This window comes from Sus scrofa, chromosome 7 (assembly GCF_000003025.6).
Source record: "Sus scrofa isolate TJ Tabasco breed Duroc chromosome 7, Sscrofa11.1, whole genome shotgun sequence".
NCBI classification, from domain to species: domain Eukaryota; kingdom Metazoa; phylum Chordata; class Mammalia; order Artiodactyla; family Suidae; genus Sus; species Sus scrofa.
This window is the reverse complement of record NC_010449.5, coordinates 78,973,472-78,990,859: the sequence shown is the minus strand read 5'-3', so window position 1 is coordinate 78,990,859 and position 17,388 is coordinate 78,973,472. Positions and strand designations below refer to the sequence as shown.

The 17,388-nt window shown below is 36.5% G+C and overlaps 1 protein-coding gene across 1 annotated transcript; it reads right to left on the bottom strand.

The window, feature by feature from the left end:
• Positions 2,149-11,357, bottom strand: LOC100156587 (olfactory receptor 4M1). The gene is given in 3 exon segments (XM_001928635.2): positions 2,149-2,505; positions 2,508-3,206; positions 11,213-11,357. Coding segments are annotated over 3 exon segments (1,074 nt in total). The 3' UTR covers positions 2,149-2,275.

Genomic DNA, 17,388 nt, shown 5'->3' with positions numbered 1-17,388 from the left:
ATCTAGTGAGTAAACAGGTTTCCCTGAGTTCTGTGAACTGTTCTAGCAAGTTAATCAAACCCAAGGAGGGGATCTTAGAAACCTCTTGATTTATAGCTAGTCAGTCAGAAGCACAGGTAACAATTGGCTGGTGGCTGGTATCTCAAGTGGAGGTTAGTCTTTGGGACTGAGCCCTTTGTGGAATCTGAGTCTATCTCCAGGAAGATAGTGTCAAAATTGAGTTGATTTCTTGGATACCCTGCTGAAGTTCAAGACTGTGTATTGGAGTTCCCATCGTGGCTGGGTGGTTAACGAACCTGACTAGTAACCATGAGGTTGCAGGTTTGATCCCTGGCCTTGCTCCATGGGTTAAGGATCCAGTGTTGCCGTGAGCAGTGGTGTAGGTCGCAGATGTGGTTCGGATCCCACATTGCTGTGGCTGTGGCGTAGGCTGGCGGCTACAGCTCTGATTCGACCCCTAGCCTGGGAACCTCCATATGCCGTAGATACGGCTCTCAAAAAATAATAATAATAATAATTGTGTATTGGTGTGGAGAAGCCTCCACCCAAACATGGGGTCTGGGAACCCCATTTACTCATCAAAGGGAAAATTTTCCAAAGCAAGAAATAAACTTATGTACCATCAGTCCATCCTATGTGCCACAATTTACCTTCCTGACTAATAAACAGAATATAGATCAAAAATAATCCTGGGAATGTTTTTATCAGTTATTCACATATATTCATTCTTGATGTTGACAGGAACCTATTTCCCTTGAAGTCTAGTCATAGTATGTTATCAAATAAAATATAAGACAAACACACTCAAAGCTCACAAAGTTCACTTGCCTTTGGATGGACAGACTCCCTAGTTTTGAAATTGAAAGTTTAATTTGAATTTTTTAAAATTATATGAATTCAAATACTATATATTTTACATTGTGAAGCATGGTAAGTAATCAAGTTCTTAGTAAGTGATCATTAACACATTGGTCACTAAACTGTAAATTGATTATTAACAGATAATTCACGGAGTTCCTGTTGTGGCTCATCAGGTTAAGAACACTACATAGGGTCCATGAGGATGCAGGTTCAATCCCTGGCTTTGCTCAGTGGGTTAAGTATCCAACATTGCCACAAGCTGCTGTGTAGGTTGCAGATGCAGCCTGGATAACACATTGCTGTGGCTGTGACATAGGCCAGCAGCTGCATCTCAGATTCCACCCCTGGCATGGGAATTTCCATATGCTGTAGGTGTGGTCTTAAAAAGAAAAAGTAATAATAATTTTTAAAAGTAACTAGAGAATTATGGAAACCAGTACATCTAGATCTCTTCCGTATGTACTAAGGAATGGTTGAGTAGGAAAGAACTCTTAATTATAGTGCTAATAAAAGCAGCACACTACTAATTTAACTTTAATGTGAAAGGCAGAATTAGCAAATTCAGAAATCACAAAAATGGCAAAGGAGGCAATCTTAAAATCACACAGCTAGGTGCCCATCAATTCCAATCAATCTAGAATCCCTTTCCTCCAAGTCTGCATTCACACTGGAGGCTGTAAAGAGACACTGCCTTTAAAAATCATTAGTTGACTGGAGACTTCCTCTGAAAGACAGGAGTCCTCACATAGTAACCAAACTACACTCAGCCATGAATTCATAAAAAGTGTTTCCAAGATGTGACAAAATCTTGGGTCCTGTTGCAATACTGTTGAATGTCTACCACCTGGAGTGAGCTGAAATGGCTTCTATCAATGAATTCTCACTTTCTATTATTTATTCTGGAAAGAGGAAGAGATAAAAGACAAAAAATCTATTTTTCCAGTCCCAAAAAGATGGTTTACCAAATGCTATCCCACTAGGCTGAGATTGAAACACATCTATTTTTAATTTGGTCACTTGAAACTACTCATATTCATATGCTAGCCACTTACTTCCATACATTCATAATGGATATGTCTCCCAGGCCTTACTTGTTATTTCTCAACACACATCACATTCTCCTCACAGCCAAAGCCTTTCCAGTTAGTCACTCAATAAACAATTAGTGAAAATGTGTGTTTTAGCAGACCATTATTATGTTTTAAATTCTAATAGTAATCTGCCAGAAATTTCAGGGAGGGTGTAAGTAAATTTATTTACATCTTAACTTCTTTGTTTTTTCACCACATAGACGACAAATCTAGTGGATTTTAAGAACTCAAAAGGAGGTAGTGAAAGCAGCAATATTACTGCAAATGCTTCCTACTTTAGGACAGTGACCCTCAGAAGGACTACAGAATATACAGTTTATCTTTTACTTCTCTTTACATAAAATGTATCTGTTGATCAGCTTCCTCATGGCTGTCTTGACTTCCTTGTTTCGCAATGTGTAGATGATAGGATTAAGTAAAGGGAATATCACAGTATGGAACACAGACACCACTTTGTCTAGGGAAAATGAGTCAAAGGGGCGAGCATAAATGTAAATGGACGGCCCAAACATTAGCACCACAATGGTTATGTGGGAGTAGCAGGTGGACGTGGCCGGCTCGTACTCTCACCTGAACCTGAGTGTTTCTTGAGCATGGCCAGGAGGAAGGCATAAGACATGAGGAGAGCAATGAAACAAACCACGGAGATCAAGCCGCTGCTAAAGATCATCACTAACTCCTCCGGGAAGGTGTTGGCACAGGCAATCCGGACAACCTGCGTTATGTCACAGAAGTAACTATCTAACTCATTGGGCCCACAGAAGGGAAGTCGAACAATGAGAGCCACCTGGATTATAGAGTGAATGAAGCCCCCCATCCAGGAGAAAGCCACCAGAATACAGCAGAGACGTCGGTTCATGATGGAAGCATAGTGGAGGGGGCGGCAGATAGCAGCATAGCGATCAAAGGCCATCACTGTGAGCAGAAACATCTCTGAGGCCCCAACAAAATGCAGGAAGAAGAGCTGAGCAATGCACCCCCCAAAGGAAATGATCTTCCTTTCCACAAAGAAGTCTACGAGCATTTTAGGGGCTGTGATGGAGGAGTACCAAATGTCAAGGAAGGCCAGATTAGCCAACAGGAAATACATGGGTGAGGTCAGATGGGGGTCAAGCCTGATGGTGCAAATAATAAGAATATTTCCTGGAAGGATGAACAAATAGAAGGACAGAAATATAACAAACAGGACCAGTTGCACCTCCCGAGTCTGGGATAGGCCAGTGAGAACAAATTCTGACACCCTGGTGTAATTTGCTGTTCCATTTCTTCACTTTCTTTCTTATTATAGCTATGAAAAAAATAAAGAAATTGTAATTACTCCAAATAGAATTAAATCAGAGTTCTATCACTGCTTTAAAAATCATCATATGGTCACTGTCCTTAAGAAATTGCATTATAATATGTTTATTGCCTCATTTTTTTGTTTCATAAACCAAGCTAGGGAAAGAGTGATGATCTGAAAATTAGCAACATCGAAATCATATGAAGTGTGTCACATATCTGAAACCAAAATCTCAACCTGTTAGTGTTATTTCTATGTTTTATGAAACTCAGAAATCCATGAATCCTTCCCCCAAACATCTACTTTAGTAAATATATGAAGTGTGTCACATATTTGAACCAAAATCTCAACCTGTTAGTGTTATTTCTATTTTTTATGAAACTCAGAAATCTGTGAATCCTTCCCCCAAACATCTACTTTGGTAAATATATGCAGCTACTTCTGAGTTTAACCAGATTTTAGACTGGCAATAAGAGATGCAGCCTCTTCTTTCTAGATTTTTTTGTCATTAATGAGAAATTTAGGCTTGTAGTCTAATACCAGGTAGGCTAATCTGGTGGTATTTTAGTTTTAATCCAGCAAAGAGATCCCAGGCTTTGGGTGTAGTGGATGCTCATTTTTTTCCTTAACAAAAACCTAGGCAACTTACCCTTAGTAATAGGTAAGCAACCACAAAATACAACAACGCAGGACCCTCTCTATATGCAATTCTTCTGGCTGTGACCTGATCCTATCACTCCACTGACCATGCATTTTACCCACTGTTTCAGGAAGGTAGGAAGAAGATGTAGTGATCTAAGAAATGGGTATTCTTGCCACCCAAGCTAACCCAGTCTGCCATTTCATGGTGGCAGTGGGAATAAAGCTATTGCTAAAATTTTTCTTAAAGCTTAATATTGAACCTGATGTTGTTTAAGCAAACAAAGCCCATCAAATAAAACAAAGATCATCATTCACTTACCAAATATGCTTCTACTTTTAAGCAATATAAAAGCTGCCACACCAAAGTACTTCTTGTGAGCAACAGCCAGTACTAAAGAATTGCTTCTGTTCTATTGATATGCTACTTTATAGAATTGCCTTTCCTCAGGAAGTAAGCATAGCGAAAAAAAGGTTAGGGTTTTTTAAGACCAAATGAATATGATAGTGTCCACCAAAGCTTATGCATAATATTGACTGAAGAAATCCAATGTTTCTTCCTTGGCAATGACTGGCTCAACTTTTTCATAATTTTAACAAATACAGACTTCCAAACCTAATAAGTTAGAAAAGTATTTTGTTATAAAGAAGGGATGGCTTGTTACAAGTAGGAACACCATGAAAAAACAAAACAAAACAGTGTTTGCTAGGAATTTGACACGAGGCAGAAAAACAAAAACACTAAGAAAGTTCAGTATTGTGGAATTACTTAAATATTTAGCAAAAGGGAAATATTCCCACACCCACGAATAGCCCAGTGAGTAAATCAATCATGTTTAGTAAGATAGGCATTTAAAATTCAGTTAAGAAAGATTTAGTCAAAAGAAAGATAATGAGGCTTTCTTCTTTTTTGTTTTTTATTTTGCATTTTAGGGCTGCACCTGTGGTATATTGAAGTTGCCAGGCTAGGGGTTGAATCATAGCTGCAGCTGCCAGTCTACACCACACCTCACAGAAACACCAGATCCTTAACCCACTGAGCAGGATCAGGGATTAAACCCGCATCCTCATGGATACTAGTTGGATTCCTAACCCACTGAGCCAAAAGAGGAACTCCATTAATGAGGGTTTCAATTCTCAACTTACTTAAAAACATGGTTATTTGTAATGACATATTTCCCAGGATTCCATAAAGCCATAGTTTTCCTCTATTTACTAGAAAATGTGCCCCATAGCCTCGATAACTAAAAGCACAGAAAGTATATAATTGTAAATTCATAGCATACTACTCATCCACATTCTCTGATGAGTAAACTGTGAGTTTCCAAAAATCGAAAGTATCTCTTACCAGAAGCATCTGGAACATTATGATTACTCAGTTCATTTGGATATTTTGCTATTATGCCATGTTGATTTTGAACAGATGGAAGTGATTATTTGTTCTTAATAAAATAATTGACCTCTTGTTATTAAAAGGAGATGAACGTTTCAATGCAGTAAATACTATTACAAGACCCTAAGCTTTTTTTGTTTTTAATTTCCATGGTGATACTGATATGATAATTGTGATTATTGTCACATAAGCCACCCTCAGCTGCTCTGTCATACTCTGTACCCATCCCATCAAAGAGAAGAGGAAGTGACACTAACCTAAAAGAAAGAATCTAGGTGAATATGTGTTGGTGTTTTGGAAAGACAAACCCACTTCAGGTGTTATAAGGTAGAAAGGACTATTTTACCATAAAAAAGTGTCATAGAGATTTATTTTTGTACTTCAGTGTCCAAGATAAGACATATAATTCGAACTGAATAAGATATACTTTATCAAGAACCATAACTTTCCCTTGGTAAATGCCTGTCTCCTCCATTCCTTAGAACCATCAGGTTGAAACCAGACATTTTACTGAAGCCTCTCAATCCACCTGTCAGGCAGCCAAACTCTACACTCCCTAAGCCAGCACTCAGCAACTACTCATAACACACACCCCTGGCACTAAACCTCAATGCAGGACAAACCAACACACATATTCCCTACATGAACATGACCATGGCCTAAAATACCATAAAACCCACCACAATTCTGACCCTGGCCTGCATTTGTGATTTAATGCATATCAAAAGAAAATTTCACACATGCCATTTAAAACTCTATCTCAAAATATGTAGTTTCTAGTCACGTGAGATGGAACATGATGGAGGATAATGTGAGGAAATGAATATGTGTATGTGTAATATATATATTTATGACCAGGTCACTTTGCTGTACAGTAGAAATCGACAGAACACTCTAAATTGACCATAATGGAGAAAAATAAAAATCATAAAAAAAATTTTATACAAATAAAATTATCTCAAATGTTAAAAAAAAAAAATGTAGTGTCTGGGGAGTTCCCATCCTGGTGCAGCGGAAATGAGTCCGACTAGGAACCATGGGGTTGCGGGTTTGATCCCTGGCCTTGCTCAGTGGGTTAAGGATCTGGCATTGCTGTGAACTGTGGTGTAGGTCACAGATGCGGCTCAGCTTGGATCTGGCTTGGCTGTGGCTGTGGTATAGGCTGGCAGCTCTGATTAGATCCTTAGCCTGGAAACCTCCATATGCCATGGGTGTGGCCCTAAAAAGCAAAAAAAAAAAAAAAAATGTAGTTTCTGTGTCATTTCAGTAAATTATCCACTTGTTTATTCAACAAATATTTAGGGACTAGCAACTATGTGCTAACTAATGAGAAGATAACACTCAACAAGGGAAACTCTTTAAGCTACAAGGATAAACTGTACAACACAGAGAAAATAGTAAGCATTTTGTGATAATATATGGAGCATAACCTTTACAAATTGCAAATCATCATATTACACACCTGTAACTCGGTTAACATTGTATGTCAACTAAACTTCAACAAAAATAATAAAATTTTTAAAATTAAAAAATTGTAGAGAAAGATGAACAAAAAAAAAAAAACAAGGGAAACTCAGTTTCCGTGTCATTGAGCTTCCATTTTAGTAGTACAAACAGATTATAAATTAGTAAACAAACAATAGGTAAATGAAATATAATAAAATAAAATAATTACCTCTATTGATAAAAGAGGGAAATAAAAATGGAATCATGATCAAAACAAATGATGGTGGCATAGGGTGATGGTTTTTTTAGAAAAGCTTCTCTGAATTGAAATTTCATTTTAAGAATAGAAAACAGCACATGAAGACTGTGACAGGGAAGAGTTCCTAGGGGCTAAAGACAATCTTTAACTTGTTTTTGATTGTGACTGATTGAGGCATAAACACAGAATAAAGAGATGATCAAAGACCAAGCAATGGAGTCTACAATAAGAAAATTATATTTGAACAACTTCTAATATATTTTAGAATAAAATTGAGAGAATAATTTTAAGATTTGAAATTTAGAAATATCACCCTGGTTGCTTTGTGAATACATTAAAGTAGGAATGTTTCAGCTTAAAGCTATAGCAGTAGCTATTAGAGAAATGAACCATTGGTTTAGGGTATATTTAAGAGAGACAATTGGCAGGATTTAATATTAAATTGTATGTTGTTATTGTCACACTACCAAAGTCAGCTGAAATTTGAGGACCAAAATGCCAAGCTTTAAAAAATTTTATCTTTAAATCTTCTGTGACTAAATTGAGGTTCATCTAGCACTTTCCAGATTCTTAAAATTTTCCTGACTCTACCATGAATATTTAGAAATGCCCTGTCACACTCTAAAAAAAAAAAAAAAAAAAAAAGAAAGAAAAAAAAAATCTTGGGATTATGCCAATAAAATCCAGATCAAGGAATTGTGTTTGTGGAGAAGTCTCAGGGGAAAATACTTAGGGGAATTCATGGAGACTGAGTTAGGGCATTTCTTTCCAAGGCTGCAATTTAGGAGGTATTAGTGATTCCAAGCCAGTGCTTGCCCTTAGAGCAGTTGCTCAGGAGGGTTTTACTTTATCCTGCAGTCACCTACCTACACCTCCCAAGTTTATGCAGGCAGGCCTGCTGATTGGGGGCGGGGTGTTACTTTTATTTTTTTGTCTTTTTTGGGGGGAGGTGCACACCCACAGCATATGGAGGTTCCCAGGCTAGGGGTCAGATCGGAGCTGTAGCTACTGGCCTACACCACAGCTCACGGCAATGCTGGATCCTTAACCCACTAAGCAAGGCCAGGATCGAACCCGCATCCTCATGGATACTAGACAGGTTAGTTAAATGCTAAGCCGCTACAGGAACTCCTTGGCTGTTTTTTTTAAGATAAAAATTTTACACAATAAGGTATGCAACACAAGGATTTGATATATGTATACACAGTGAAATGATTACTACCATCAAGCTAATTAACATATCATCCCTCCCAAATAGTTACCATTTTTTTCTATGATGAGAGCACCTGAAATCTACTCTCCCACAAAATTTCAGTATCCAATATAGTAGTGTTAACATTCATTTATCCTACCTAACTATAGCTTTGCACCTTTTGACCAACATCTCCCTATTTCCCCCACCTCCCTGTACCATTTTTCTCTTAAGTAGATCAAGAAATTATGATTTTATATATATAAACCTATGCACACACACACATTATTCAGCCTTAAAAAAATAAAAGGAGATCCTGCCATTTGCAAAAGCATAGATGAAACTGAAGGATGTTACGTTAAGCAAAGTAAGCCAAAGAAAGAAAAATAATGCATGATCTTATATGTAGAATCTTTAAAAGGTCTGTTCCTTTTTAAACAACATCTAGTGAATTCCCATTCTGTGTTAATCTGTAGGGATGAAGTATCTAGAGGATGACTATGGAGATGCCTAGAGTCCAGAGCCCCTCCCCGTAAGTGACTGAACTATGAACTTGCCTCAAAGGAACAAAGCTTTGGGGACAAACAAGAGTCTGTGCAGAATTTTTTCTTCATAACATTGCAGTGTTCATCCACATACTATTCAAATTCTCCATAACCATATGAGAAGAGATATCTTGCCAATTTAAGTAATTTTGGGAGGCTTTCTCATCAATCCTGAAATGAGATTAAATGACTCAAGAATACTAGGCTACACCTATACTAGAGGCTTAAAATATTAGCTGTCATCTACAACCACATCCATTCTATTTTCTTAGATGAAGATGTGAATGAAGAAACCAGTAGCTCTCAGAGTAAATGGCACTCATCCTAGCTTCTCTTGATAATCAGAAATACAACTGAAAGAATCTTTCAGACTGTACTTTGGTGGCACCAGGGAGAAGGATTAAGCTGAAACTGAGAGAGGAGGGAAATGCAAGAAAAGACAAGACTGTATTGATGAAGGGGAAAAATATTGTAAAAGAAAGAGGAAGTTAGTATCCTATATTTCTTCTGAAGGTGAAAACTACCCATCTTTATGGGTTCTCTTGCCACCAGTGGGTTGCTCATTTAAATGAAAACACAGAAAACAGTTTTATAAAAGGAAAAAGAAAAAAAATTATCAATATTCAAGTGAGGATTAATTGAAAACCCTTCTCCAGAAAAGAAAGGTTTAACCTCTCAAACCTGCTGTTTATGGGAACAGGGTGGAGGCTGTGGAGCAGCACCTTCGCCTTTCTGCACTATGGGCTAGAAGAGGAAAGGAAACAGGGAGAAATGGGCACTGAGGTCAGGTGGGGGAGGGAGCATGAAGATAAGTAGGGCAGGAATGTACTGGATTTTTAGAAAAGGGAGATAGATGAAGTTTATTTTGAGAGTATTCTACCTCAGTAAGCTCCATGTTAGAGCACAACATTCAACAAATATATATTTTTATAACAGTGGGTTAAGGAATCACATGAGTAAAGTAATTACTTAAAGGCTTTTATCTTTACACTCTCTTAATGCACACAGAGACAACATTTTACATATATATATATATATATATATATATAATGTACCCAAAATCTTCAGGAAGAATTGAATTTTGTAAAGTGGAGGGTCTTATCTGACATGTCCTCCAGTTTGAAAGGCAACTGTAAAGAGCTTTGAGCAAGGATCAAGAGATTTGGATCCTTATCAAAGTTCAGCCACCAAATTCTATGTGATGTTGGGAAGGATCTGTAGACAGTAATTTCTTCCTAGAAACATGACAGATTGTAACTAGAATTTTTTTTTTTTTGTCTTTTATTATTATTTTTTTTGTCTTTTTTTTTTTTTTTTTTTTGGTCCTTTTAGAGCCGCACCCACGGCACATGTAGGTTCCCAGGCTAGGGGTTGAATCAGAGCTGTAGCCACCGGCCTATGCCAGAGCCACAGCAATCCCAGATCTGAGCCGCATCTATGACCTATACCACAGCTCACGGCAATGCCGGATCCTTAACCACTGAGTGAGGCCAGGGATCGAATCCAACCTAGTTGGATTCATTTCTGCTGTGCCACGACTGGGAACTCCTGTAACTAGAATTTTAAGAAATACTCTAGCTCTGTAATTCTAGGATTCTATGAAAATAAAGTGTATTGAAAGTAAAGACCCCAGAAGATGAAATAAGAATAATGTGAGTGGCACTGTAGAGGGACAATGATGTAATCTCCTTTGTGGATATATCAACATATATAAGAAACAACTTGAAATGATTTTTCCTATTCTCAAAACATCAAGTTGGAGTTCCCGTTGTGGCGCAGCAGAAACGAATCCAACTAGGAACCATGAGGTTGTGGGTTCGATCCCTGGCCTTGCTCAGTGGGTTAAGGATCCTGCGTTGCCATGATCTGTGGTATAGGTCACAGATGCAGCTCAGATCTGGTGTTGCTGTGGCTCTGGCTTAGGCCAGTAGCAACAGCTCCAATTAGACCCCTAGCCTGGGAACTTACATATGCCACAGGTGCGGTCCAAAATGGACAAAAACAAGACAAAAACAAAAACAGAAAAAAAGCCATCAAGTTCATTTATGTTACTCTGTATGAATAGCAAGAAGGTAATGCACAAAAATTTTCCACTGTATAAATGAGTATGTGGAGACCAGGAACCCTGAGTCTGATAATTAAACCAAAAAGTAGTAATTATCTTGATTGCCTGTATACTTTGTTGCCCACTGTAAACTAAACAAGAAGAAAGTTTTACAATCAGAGAAGGGTTGATCTCAAAATGAGTGTTTTGAGGATCATCTGTTGCTTGAGCATTTCTGCTATAATAGACTTAGATACAGAGCATCCAATGCCTCGGTTCTCACCACAGCTGACCACTTACTAGCAGGGTGACCCTGAGCAACTCACTTCATTCTGCTTTAAATACTCCATCAGTACAATGGAGATAATAACAGTATCTACCTCATAGGTATTGTTGTAAGCATTAATGAGCTAAAGCATATAAAACTCAGAAAAATACTAGGCAAATAACTTATACTTACTTAAATTATTATTATTTTTGTTGTTGCTGTTGTTGTCTTTATTACATTCTTCTTGCAGAGTAGGAAGTTCAGTAGAGAATCTATCATCCTCATATATGATTTCCAAAATGTTACCTTTTAATATCTGTTTATACTGCTCTATCATTGGGTCTGAAAGACTAAGAACAAGTCTAAAAAAGAGCTTTGAGAGGAGGACAAAATCATCTGCTTTCTGAACGCTGCCATCTCCTCCAGTTTTCTCCAGACTACAGTCCTATATACTTTTGATACATTTTTTTAAGTCTTCCAGCTATTCTAAGGCCTTCTTTCCAAAGTACCTGAAATTTCATATGAATAATATCTAACAAGCACCATGGAAATGTGGGCTCCCAGAGTAGTACACCATTCACATCTCCACTAAAACCTTTACTCATTTCATTGTAATTTTTTAGTTTATGTTTTGGCCAAAATAGGACAGAAACTCTGAGCCCTTTGAGATAATAAAGGATGTCTCATTTTTACATCCATGTAGTGCCTAAGATAACTCTAATTTGCATTTATTGAATGAATGAATCAATCAATCAATTTTAAGTGAACAAATTAGTTAATGACTTAGTAAAAAAATTGGCAAAGTCCAAATGTGTTTGTTATATTAATTCATTTGGTATTTTCTGACTCTGCTTAATGATTCCTGATTTTGTTTCCTGGGATCTTCTTTTTAAAATATTTGTTCCACCTATATTAATTTCAAACAAAGTCTCTTTGCTTTTATCTTTATTTCTTTTTTTTCCTTATTCACTCTCAAAATTGTTACTACTACCAACATAATCCCTTCAAAAGTGAAATCTCTCAGACTCTACCTCCCCCATATTCTTGACAGTGGCCATCGTGAAGAAACATCAGAAGTCAAGTTTTCCCTAACTTCTTTTCTAGAATGACATGGTTCAAAATTCTGGAACTCTGATTTTTTTTTAATGATTTGACACTTACTGAAGACCCATAAATCAAAACAACCTTCTCTGAGATTAAGAGTGGTTCATCCTGTAAGGAGGAGATGACCAAGCTGTCTTCTCAATGGCCTGTTCAGCCTTTAGTTATGGGGATCAAGCAAAAGAGTCTGTCCAACTACATGGCTGAGATCTGCTCTATATGACCACCATGGTTCCCTAAGACAGTTCCTTACTTGAGGTCTTCTACTTCTTACCACCATTCCTGGAGTATTTTTAATAGCTATTCCCATCATCATACCCATCCAATTGTCTGAAAGAGAGTGGTTTATATAAATATTAAAACACCATTCTTCCACCTACCAATTACTGGTTCCAGTTGTGGTGGACTCAGGAAATACAGAGGGGGTAGAAGGTATGTCTTTCCCCATTTTCAAGAGAAAGCTCTCTCTTCTATATTTTGGTATGTATCTGTTTCTCCTCTGATGTAACAATGAGCTAACTAGCACCATGGGTTGTGACTAAGGAATCAATTCTCTGGAGACCAGGGCCAGCTAGCTAGGAATCAAAACCCTGAGGGAATAATTTAAAAGTTGATGTGTACTTCATCCAAAGAGCATGGAAATACAACTTTTGAATTGCCCAGAACAAGTAAGAAAAACAGCTAATTTCCCAGGACTAGGGGTGGAAAATGCTGTGGTGTGTGATATGCCCTCTAGAGCATGATGTTCATTTTCCATTTTACTATCCTACAGGGCAGGATCACTTAGATTTATTGGATCCTCAGGAAAATGGAGATATGTCCAGATCCAACATTAATACTACATAATTTGCTTGATCAGTTTATCCATGTTTGCAATGGAGGGTGTTAGTAATAACTCCATAAGATTTCTAAATTTTATTCAACATCTTCTACATGTGTTTAGTGTTTATCTACTGCTTGTCAGACACTGTACAAGGCACCAGGCATACAATGATAAACAAGAGAGAAACCATCCTTATCTCCCTAAATAAATTAACTATGGATCCAGAGATATTTGTCTGTATTTCTCACCTAGAAATGTTCTCTGGTAAACAACATTAGATTCTTAGTTATATTCTATCAGCCTGATCTCCCTCTCACAGCTTTTAGAAATGTTGTTCCTAAAATTATCTTATATTATACTTCCAACATCCACACTTGATGTTTGTGAAGTAAGGGCAATAGAATTAACATTTAATTTAAAAATTGCCCCCTCACTGATTCACGAAAACTCTACCAGGCATACTTTCACAAGCTGGAGATGAAAAGACTCAGAGAGGGCTTAAAATTTTAATTTGTTCTAAGTAACCTCAAAGGGCAAACTGGAACAAATGTGTATTTTTAGAGAGTTTGGTTAAACACAAAAACTTCAACAACTTTAGCATATATTGTTTTAAATGGTTGGAAAAACTTCACCTTCCTCAAGTTCTTATTAAAGGCAAGGGAAGATACACAAAAAAATAATGTCAGGCTATCTCTAAATCCACTAGATTATCACAAAAATAATAGAAAACTCCATGCCTCTTTCCATCCACTATTTTATTTAGAAGGCTTCCTAACTCCATTTTATTGGGCAAGTTACCAGCTCATGTAACTTAATTTTTCTTATCTGGGAACCAGAGGTGCTAAGAACATAGATAGTGAGTTGTTATGAAATAAAGTTAAGAAACCATATGTCACATGTCCATCTTAGAGGCATAAATTATAACCATGACAATGGAAAAATAAAGAAATAATGAAAGTGTCAGTAAGGTGAATAATGTATTCCAAATTCTAGTTAAGAATAAACATTGAGGGATTTCTGTTGTGGTGCAGTGGAAATGAACCTGACTAGTATCCTTGAGGATTCGGGTTTGATCCCTGGCCTCCCTCAATGGGTCGGGGATCTGGAGCTGCTGTGAGCTGTCATGTAGGTCACAGACATGGCTAGGATCCCACATTGCTGAGGCTGTGGTATAGACCTGCAGCTAGGGGATACAACCCCTAGCCTGGAAACTTCCATATGACTTGGGTGCAGTCCTAAAAAGCAAAAAAAAAAAAAAAAAAAGAGAGAGAGAGAGAGAATAAACATTGACTAAGAAGAAAATATGCTGAATTTTTTTTTAAATCTATCTAGATTTTAGCATGTGGCATACCCTAGGATTGCTTCTTGAAATGGAGACCAACTGAAGAATTTATGGCAATTGCCCTGGATCAGAGTATCTGAGTCATTGTCCTCTCTCTTTTCCTAATGAGAAACAATCACAGCAACGGAAACTGTAAAGACAAATTAGGAAAGATTAGACGTAGACCGTATCTACTCCCTGCAGGTAAGGTGCTGTAACTGCAAATTGTGGGAGGAAGGACTGTGATAGCAACACTGCTGGAGAATTTTTTTCTTGTGTCAGGTTTGTTTTGGTAATAGAATCAGGCAGATAAGATAGGAGATGGAGATCAATAGTAATGTATGAGTGCACAGAGTTAAATCTCAGTTCCTGGCAAATGGACTAGTTCCTAAAACTTGTTCTTCAGGTATATTTTTGAGAAGAGGATTATAGAGATGTCCAAGCAGGACATAGAGTCTGAGTCTGTCTTCACTCATTTAAGACTGAGTTAGAATAAAATAATTGCTATGAGGTTGATAGAAAAGCAATTAGGAACAATGGAAAAGAAAAACATGAAACATTCAACAGAAGTCAATCTACTTAGAAATGTTCTAAATAAAAATTTTTAAAATAAAGTTTTAGGCTCACGTCATATGTAAATAATGTCAGTTTGATTCCTCCTTTTGCAAAAAGTTATCTTTTATTTTATTGCTTTAGCCAAATATTCATACAAAGTTGGATTGACAAACATGATGGTATAAATCTGTTTTTGTTCCTAACTGTATTTGAAAACTCTAAAATTTATAATATTGTAACCAGCATTGACATGAAAAATAATAAGATAACTAAAAATTATTCCTAATTTAAAAAGTTCAAAGGACTTATATGACAATATGACTTTAATGACAATTATCTACTGGAATATTCAGTTTGAATAAATAGATATAACATGGTCCTGAATAGACAGAATATATGAAAATAGTAATTTTCCATAAGTTAATATGTAAACTTAAACAATGTAAATCATATTTTGTACAGAATTTTTGGTGTATTGAAAAAATTAATCCAAATTTCAGGTGGAAAAAGAAATATACTAGAAATATCAAGAATATTTTGTAAAGCCCAAAATAATGAACTATAAAGTTATCATGTAGTAACATCATCAAAACAGAAAGATATTAAAGGAGTAAATACAGTAATATATCTCAGCCAAAGTAAAATTTAGTAACACTTTAGATAGAAGCCTCAAGTTAACTTGGAGATGATATAATTTTGTTTGAACAACTGACTGATCACTTTTGAAAAAGAAAAATTAGATTTCTTAAAAATATAATACATATATTGAAAAAGTTAATTTTTAATTTTAAAAAACACTAAAAATATAAAGTGACTATCTTGGAATGAATAAGAACCTAAGCATATTTTTCAAAACAAAAACCAAAAAAGAACAATAATTATATTTCATATTAAAATTTAAAACTGCTCAATTCTAAACACAGAAAAAAGTGACAAATTTAAAACAGAAAAACCATTGAAAACCAAATTTATGGGGCAAATAATAAATGGAAAAATAAATTTGTAGTAAGTACACTATATAAAGAGCACTTAAAAATCAACAAACAAAAGGCAAACTCTGAAAATTTTTGCAATGAGTTAAGGAACTACAAGCATTTCAGATGGGCTAAAGCTTAGCTGGATTTACCACACATATACAATGAAGGTTACTTACGGTCCTAATTTAATTCCTCAAGGACACAAAATCTAATTGGAACAAAGCTGACAACACACAACACTACTCTTTTTGTGTCCTAATCACCAAATTCTGATGTATGTGTGTACAGGAGTTTATCCCTATGCACTCAACAAAGCTCTGAAAAACAGCTGAGCATCTTATTATTTAACTCAGTTCTGACACTACTGATGCAAAGAAGTCATCAGATTCCGCAGGGTAAGGGTTTAGTCCCACAAGGCTGCCCCTCCCCCATACACACCTCAGAGGCCAGTGGAGTCTTGGTTATAACCTGTGCTTTTGACCAAAAGTTTCCCATGACCTTCTCCTTAGGTTCTGTTAATTCACTAGAGCAGCTCATAGAACTCAAAAAATTTTTTTACTTACTAGGTCACCAGTTTATGATTTATTATAAAAGCCATATATAACTCAGGAAAAGCTGGATGGAAGAGATACACATGGCAAGCCAGGAGAAAAGGGCATGCTCCAGGTAGCCACTTTCCCAGCACTTTCACACATTTACCAACCAAGAAACTCTCTAAACCCAGTCCTTTTGGGGTTTTATGGAGGCTTCATTACATAGTCATGATTTATTAAATCATTGGCCATTGTCAATTGATTCAGCCCCCAGGTTGCTCCTGTCTTAGGAGGCCAAGAAGTGGGGAATGAAAGTTCTAGTGCTCTGATCATGTTTGTTTCTCATGGAAACTAGCCCCATCCTATCCTTGGGTGCTTTCCAAAAGTCAGCTCATTAAACATTATGTCATCATATGTAAATAACATAACAAAAAATAAGCTCCTGTAGTAACATCATCAAATCCTTAACCAACAGCACCATAGGAGAATAACACAAAGACACTTTTATGGCTCTTTTCACCAGGAAATTATGAGAGTTTTAAGGAGTTCTGTCCCAGAATTGAGGACAAAGACCAAATGTATATCTTTTACTTTATATATCACAATTTCACAGCTACCCAAATGTAATTCCCCTAGAATCCAGAACCTCTAATACTGATGATACAGCCCACCACTAGTAGTATCATCTAAGATTTTAAGTGCTAAATTCTTGTGTACAGTACAAAATAGCACCCTGGTTTCATTCTTTTCAATGTGAATATCCAGTTTTCCCAGCATAATTTACTGAAGATAACTATTCTTTCTCCATTATATATTCTTGGTGCTTTATAAAAGTCAATTAATCATAAATGCCTGGGTTTATTTCTGTGCTTTCTATTCTGTTCTATTGATCTATGTGTCTGTTTTTATACCAATACCATACTGTTTTGACTAGTACAGCTTTGTGATATAACTTGAAATTATGAATTATGATGCCTCCAGTTTATTCTTTCTGGAGATTGTTTTGGTTATTTGCTGTCTCTTGAGGTTCCAAAAGAATTTTAGACCTGTTTTTTTCT